The following is a 7,831-nucleotide window of genomic DNA, read 5'->3' as shown; positions in this document are numbered from 1 at the left end:
AAAAAAAAAAAAAAAAAAAAAGAAGTAGTATAAGGTCCCAGAAATGTGAGAATACACTTTAAAGGGACAAAAAAAAGTCATGTCATTTCATTGAGACTTTTTTGATTTGTCACAGGCGCCATGATAGCAGTGGCAGTGGACATTCAGCATTTGAGCCCCTGGTGGCCAATGGAGTCCCCGCTTCTTTTGTGCCTAAGTACGTACAAGTCTGTCTGGATGAAATACCACTGTTTGGAAAAAAGGCATGATCAGAGCTGTTGCCCTATGGATTTTCCTGTTTGTTTTTTGCATTGCTTAATTAGTTCAGGTTTACATCTTCGAAATTAGGAACACTTTGAGTAACTTTCCACAATTAACTGCCTTCTGTCTAATTCCTTTTAATGTTCTTGCATTAATATGGATGAAATATGCTGAGACTAAGAGGTTTTATAAATATATTTAATAACCAAGCACATAGAAGGATTGCGAAGTTTGTGCAGTGGATAAAACAGTATGAAATTAAATGTTAAATTTCTACATATCAGTTTAAAAACAAATTGGAGGAAGAATTGGATGGAAAGAAAAGTGGCTCAAAAGTATGTGCGGAAAGACTTAGGATAACTTAGATGCCTCATCTGAGTCAGCAGTGTGATGTGGCCACCAGGAAAACTAATGTGCTCCTGGTCTGTGCTCTTAGAAGAAAGACTAGAATGAGGCAGGTAGGTGGTATTCCTGCCTTCTGTAGTTCTGCTCACTGTCCGTGGAGCACTGTGGTCAGATCAGTGTACTGCACTGCAAGGGAGGATGTACACAAACGGAAATTCATTCCCAGTGAAGCAACGAAAATGTTAAGGAGATTTTCAACAGCCCAAAGTGGGGGTGGTGGATGATGGGGTTTTGGAGTTATGGAAGTGTTAGCCCAGAGCAGAAAAATCTCAGGGGGAATAAGGAAATAAGTGACGGAAGGATAATGGGCCCTAAAAACCAAAGGACTGTCCCTTGAAAGAAGCAAAATAACTTGCTCTGTTTGACTTCAAATAGGATCCGTGGGTGAAAGTTAGAGGAAATACATCATAATCCACTGTGAGAGTAAACTGGTTCATGGTTGACGTGGGTCACTCTAGGAGAGAGTTGTCTATATTGTAACAGGTTGGATATCTGTCCTACAGGAAAGATGCATAGGAGATTTCTGTTTCAGTTGGAGGTTTAGAAAAATGATGGGTTCCTCTTAATTCTGATTTTTTTAAACAGCTTTGTTGAGGTATAATTGACATACAATAAACTACTTGTTTAAAGCATGTGACATTTTGACACGCATTCACCTGTGGAACCATCCCACCAGTAAGATAATGAACATCCATCACCTCCAAAAGTTCCCACATGCCTGTAATCCCTCACTTCAATTCCACCCCTGTCCCCAGGCATCCACTGATCTGCCTTCTGTCACTGTAGATAGGTATGCATTTTCCAGAATATTCTATACATGGAATCATACATTTAAGTTTTAAATATTTGGCTTTTCTTACTGACTTTGTCAGATAGATTTGGCCAGATTGTTAACAGTAAAAATTAAAAGCATTATTCTATTCTCTTCATGTTTATTAAGAAAGATGTTATGACCGTGGATGAAACCATAAAAGAATGTTGCCTTCAATAAAGCATCTGTCTTCTTCCCTTTTATCAGGCCTGGGTCTCTGAAGAGAGGCCTCAATTCTCAGAGCTCAGATGACCACTTGAATAAGAGATCCCGAAGCTCTTCTATGAGCTCCTTGACAAGCGCTTACACAAGTGGCATCCCTAGCTCCAGCCGCAATGCCATTACCAGTTCCTACAGCTCCACTCGAGGCATCTCACAGGTACAAGTACAGCTCTTGTAATGTGGGGGACATGAATTCCCAGCATTCCCGATGTGGTAGCTTAGCCCTGTCATCCCAGCACTTTGGAAGGCCAAAGCGGGAGGATTGCTTGAGCCCAGGAGTTCAAAACCAGCCTGGGCAATATAGTGTGAGACCTTGTCTGTACAAAGTAATTTTTAAAGAAATTTTTTTAAATAAAGTAATTGATTAACAAAGGTTTGCTAATCACCTTCTATCTGTCAGACATTAGAATTGTCTCTAAGCTAATAGAAAATACAGATAAAGGCCAGGCGCGGTGGCTCACGCCTATAATCCCAGCACTTTGGGAGGCCGAGGCAGGCGGATCACAAGGTCAGGAGATAGAGATCATCCTGGCTAACATGGTGAAACCCCGTCTCTACTAAAAGTACAAAAAATTAGCTGGGCGCGGTGGGAGGCGCCTGTAGTCCCAGCTACTCGGGAAGCTGAGGCAGGAGAATGGCATGAACCCGGGAGGTGGAGTTTGCAGTGAGGCGAGATCGCGCCACTGCCCTCCAGCCTGGGTGACAAAGCGAGACTCCGTCTCAAAAAAAAAAAAAAAAAATACAGATCATTGAGTGATCAATATAGGCCAGTGGAATGGAGTAGAAAGCCTGGAATGTAAAGCAGTGCATGTGTGCGAGCTGATTCAAGACAGAGCTATGATGTAGATAAATGGACGAAAGGTGATTCGAAAGATACACTGAGTCCAGGTTGTATTGGGTCATAAAAGAGATTTATCCTGTATGCATTTAGAATTGAGTGCAGGGTTTTTAAACAAGTGGTCATGATTTTTTGGAAAAGGGATTATCGCACAGTATAGGGAACAGAGCAGGCTTTGCTGCTGCACAGACTTAGGTTCTAATCTTGCCTCTGAGGCTGGGTGGGGTGGCTCGTGCCTGTAATCCCATAACTTTGGGAGGTCAAGGTGGGAGAACCTCTTGAGCCCAGGAGTTCAAGACTAGCCTGTGCAACAGAGCAAGACTGTGTCTCAAAGAAAAGGAAAAAAAAAATGCTTGGGCCGGGCGCGGTGGCTCAAGCCTGTAATCCCAGCACTTTGGGAGGCCGAGGCGGGTGGATCACAAGGTCAGGAGATCGAGACTATCCTGGCTAACATGGTGAAACCCCGTCTCTACTAAAAATACAAAAACCTAGCCGGGCGCGGTAGCGGGCGCCTGTAGTCCCAGCTACTTGGGAGGCTGAGGCGGGAGAATGGCGTGAACCCGGGGGGCGGAGCTTGCAGTGAGCCGAGATCGCGCCACTGCACTCCAGCCTGGGAGACACAGTGAGACTCCGTCTCAAAAAAAAAAAAAAAAAAAAAAAAAAAATGCTTGGCTCTGACATCTAATAGCTATAAGGTCTGGGGCAGACAAATCACATAACATCTCTTTTTCTTATCTCTGAAGTGCTGTTGCAATGATTGAGGATAATATTTAAAAAGCACCTATTACAGTGGTTGTTAATAAGTGGGTACCCAGTATGCAGCAGCCAGACAAAAAGATGTAAAGCATGTACGGAGAAATGTTTTTGAGAGGAGGAAAATTTTGAGACGAGTTCATCAGCCCAGAAGGCTCTGACAGTCATATAAATGAACATTAATAACTGTAATATCATTATCCCTCTTAAATTATTAGCCTTAATATTATGTAATATCTAGTTATTATTTTTGATATGCAAACTTTTCCAGCTTTGGCCTGTGGAAGCCAAACTGGCTCCTGTGTCCTTCATTTTGACCCCAGCCATCTTTGACAGATAGCTTCATTGCTTTTTGCCCACCTTCCCAAAGTCCTTTTTTAGCCTATACTGAAGTTGGCTGTTTCTTCAAAAAGTTTTGGTTTCTTCCATGTAGAACTGTAGAGACTACAGTCTTAAGGTTTAGGAGAGAGAAGATAGATCCTCTAGAAAGAGGAATGTAAAGAATTAACTCATAATATTCCAAATTCAAATTTATGGCAGGATTTTCTATGTAATTGGTTTTATATTTTTATGTATTACACTGAAAATGTCGGTTTATAGTTACTTTGATCCTAGTACACGCAATTTTTTTTTTTTTGAGACGGTGTCTTATTCTGTCACCCAGGTTGGAGTGCAGTGGTACAATCTTGGCTCACTGCAATCTCCGCTTCCTGAGTTCAAGCGATTCTCCTGCCTCTGCCTCCCAAGTAGCTGAGACTACAGGCACCGTCACCATGCCCGGATAATTTTTGTATTTTTAGTAGAGATGATGTTTCACCATGTTGGCCAGGCTGGTCTCAAACTCGTGACCTCAGGTGATCCACCTGTCTCGGCCTCCCAAAGTGCTGAGATTACAAGTGTGAGCCACCACGCCTGGCCCATGCAATTTCCAAATAACGGTATCAGTGTCATTATTAACACTGTCATTATTAAGACTACTGTAGTCAGTTTAAGAATTGTTTGTGATTCATTTTGTCTTTATATCCCTCTGTGAATCCTAGGGACATGGAATCAATATATCGTGTTTTAAAGTAATGTTAATTGTTCTTTGGTACACCAACTTTATATACAGTGAGGTTCATTTGTTCAGTATGTTTGAAAGTTACAGGGATTTCTATGTTTTCCTTTTTGAAATAGTTCTGTTTTAAATTATGTAAAATACTTGTTTCAAAAAAACATACACTAAAACAAGATAAACTCAAAAATTCAATTTCCATCCCTTTCCACTCTGCATTTTTCCTTCCTCTCCATTTTTATTATTTTTTCATTATCCTTGGTTGTTCTTTTTTAAACGATACGCATATCAGTGTATCTGAAAACCGCCGCTTTCTAACATTTAAGGTAGTAGACAGTATATACATACTTGAGCCTTGCTTTTTCACATAATATACAGTTGAGGTCATTCCATAGCAGTGCACAGAAACTCATCTTTTGTCTTACAACTAGATAGGCACTCTAGTCCTTTGTTGACAAAGGTTGGGTTGTTTCAGTCTTCTGCTATCACAGATAATGCTGCAAGGAATACATTTGTTCATATGTCATTTCACCTTTAGCAATTTTGCCTCTGGAAAATTCCTAGAAGTCAGATTCCCAAGTTTAAGGTTAAATGCGCATGTAAATTTGCTGAATATTGGTAAATCCCCCTACAGAGCATGTACCACTCAGCATTCCCCTCAGTGTTGTATGAGAAGGGACTGTTTCTCCATGGCCTCACCAGCAGATTTGGTTATTGTAGCTCTGGGCTTTTACCAATTTGACAGGTAAAAAATAGTATCTAGGACAGGTGTGGAGGTTCATGCCTGTAATCCCAGCACTTTGAGAGGCCGAGGAAGGCAGATCACCTGAGGTCAGGAGTTCGAGACCATCCTGGCCAACATGGTGAAATCGTGTCTCTACTAAAAATATAAAAATTAGCTGGGCATGGTGGCGCATGCCTGGAATCACAACTACTCAGAAGGCTGAGGAAGGAGAATATCAGGAACCTAGGAGGCAGAGGTTGCAGAGATAGCAGCACTGCACTTCAGCCTGGGCGACAGAGTGAGACTCTGTCTCAAAAAAAAAAAAAAAAAAGTACCCGAGCGCGGTGGCTCACACCTGTAATCCCAGCACTTTGGGAGGCCGAGGCAGGTGGATCACCTGAAATCAGGAGTTTGAGACCAGCCTGACCAACATGGCAAAACCCCATCGCTACTAAAAATACAAAAAATTTAGCCAGGCGTGGTGGTGTGTCCTGTAATCTCAGCTACTTGGAAGTCTGAAGCAGGAGAACCACTTGACCCCGGAAGGTGGAGGTCAAGTGAGCTGAGCTTGTGCCACTGCCCTCCAGCCTGGATGACGGAGTGAGACTCCATCTCAAAAAAAGTATCTAATTTTTGTCCCTTATGAGTAGTTTGATCATCTGTTCGTATATTGAATGATTATTTTCAGTTCTGTTTCCATGAATCTTAGTTCATATCCTTTACCCATTTTTCTGAAGGGCTAACAGTCAAATCTCACATTCGACAGTTTTTCCTATAGTAGAGAAACCTATTCCAAAGGAAGCAAAGTTTTGAACGTAAAGTAGAAACCATAGAAGTGCAGTGCTAGAAGAAACAGGCTCCTCACGCTTTGCTGGTGGGAGGGTCAGTTGGTACAGCTCTCTAGAGGGTTGTGTGGCAGGAATTGTCCAGATAAGAGATACACACACCCTTTGATCAAGCAGCTTTACCTTTAGGAATTTATCCTACACACATACTGGGAAATGGATACAAGGATTTAATGTAACATTGTTTTAATAACAGCAGCTTGGAAACAATGTACATGTTATCTTTTCAGGGAGCTGGTTGAATAACTTACAGTGTTTCTGTAAGTTGAAATATACTATGTAACTATGAAAAAGAATAAGGCAACTGAATAAGTACTCATGAGAATGATCTCAAAAAGAAATTACATAAAAACAAGGCTCAGAACTGTATAGTATCCTCTATTATTCGGGCTTTTAAAAATCTTTTAATATGCATAAGATAATTCTTACAGGATATATTAGAAACTGGTAATCGTTACTGAGATAAAAAGGAAATTTACTTTTTATTGTACCTTTTTTTTTTTTTTTTTCTTTTTTGAGATGGAGTCTCATACTGTCGCCCAGGCTGGAGTGCAGTGGTGTGATCTCAGTTCACTGCAACCTCTGCCTCCTAGGTTCAAGCAGTTCCCCTGCCTCAGCCTCCCAAGTAGTTGGGATTACAGGCTCCTGCCACCAAGCCCAGCTAATTTTTTGTATTTTTAGTAGAGACAGGGTTTCACCATGTTGGCCATGCTGGTCTCGAACTCCTGACCTCGTGATTCCGCCTGCCTTGGCCTCCCAAAGTGCAGGGATTACAGATGTGAGCCACTGCGCCTGGCCTACTGTACATTCTTATTGTTGGAATCTGTAATGTGCAAGTATTACCTTTCCTGGTTTTGGCTTTTTTAAGTAAAAAAGTAAAATTCCTCTCCCAGCAATCTGAGTCTCCATCCAGTAGGTACCCATTGTTAACATTCTTACTGTGTGCAAACACATAATACCCAGAATTTTTTGACTGTTCTACATAACAGAGTCATAGCGTATTTGCTTTTTAAAAAGCATCTTCTTTTCTCTTTTATCCATTACATCTTGCATAGCATTTTGTGTCGTGTAATTTGCCTCACTCTTTAGATGGCCTTTTTTACTAGAGTATAATACACAGAAAAACACAAATTGTAACCACCACCCAGGTCAAGTAATAAAACATTTTCATCACCCAGAAACCTCCCTCCTGCCCACTCCCCATCACTGCTCCTTCTTTCCTTCCTGTTAGCACCTTTTATAGTGTACCCTGTTTTTGAATTTTATATGAATGCAAATAAAGCGTGCATTCTTTGGTGTTTGACTTAACATTTTACTTGTGAGATTTGTCCATATTCTTGCACGTACTGGTGGGTAATTCATTGTCATTGATATATACTGTTCCACACTATGCATATAACCACAGTTAATTTATCCATTCTGCCATTGGACATTTGGGTTTCCAGTTTGGGATTATTATACATAAATACTGCTATAAACAATTGTCTAAGTCTTTTAGTACAATAAAGTATGTGTACATTCAGTTTCAGTAGATACTGCTAACCATTGTTTTTTTGTGTGTGTTTTTTGTTTTGTTTTGTTTTGTTTTGAGATGGAGTCTTGCTCTGTCACCCAGGTTGGAGTACAGTGGTGCAATCTCAGGTCACTGCAACCTCCACCTTCTGGGTTCAAGTGATTCTCCTGCCTCAGCTTCCCTAGTAGCTGGGACTACAGGCACATGCCACCACACCCAGCAAATTTTTGTATTTTTAGTTAGAGACAAGGTTTCACCATATTGGTCAGTCTGTTCTTGAACTCCTAACCTCAGGTGATCCACCCGCCTCAGCCTCCCAAAGTGCTGAAATTACAGGCATGAGCCACCATGCCCAGCCATTTCTTTCTTTCTTTCTTTTCTTTTTTTTTTTTTTTTTTTTTTTTTTTTTTTTTTTCTTTGCCCCCC

The 7,831-nt window shown here is 41.1% G+C and overlaps 1 protein-coding gene across 2 annotated transcripts in view; it reads left to right on the top strand.

Moving 5' to 3' along the window:
• The window catches only part of LOC112621235 (nuclear envelope pore membrane protein POM 121C), a 27,027-nt gene that overhangs the window by 3,872 nt on the left and 15,324 nt on the right, over positions 1 to 7,831 (top strand). For both annotated transcript variants that reach the window (XM_025380584.1, XM_025380583.1), the window contains exons 4-5: positions 116 to 196; positions 1,664 to 1,835. In XM_025380584.1, the coding sequence (XP_025236369.1) occupies positions 116 to 196; positions 1,664 to 1,835 (253 nt within the window). The remainder of the gene's footprint in view (positions 1 to 115; positions 197 to 1,663; positions 1,836 to 7,831) is intronic.

The sequence above is a fragment of the Theropithecus gelada genome, chromosome 3, assembly GCF_003255815.1.
Source record: "Theropithecus gelada isolate Dixy chromosome 3, Tgel_1.0, whole genome shotgun sequence".
Classification (NCBI taxonomy): domain Eukaryota; kingdom Metazoa; phylum Chordata; class Mammalia; order Primates; family Cercopithecidae; genus Theropithecus; species Theropithecus gelada.
Note: the sequence above shows the minus strand (reverse complement) of the source record. Positions and strands in the feature narration are given on the sequence as shown.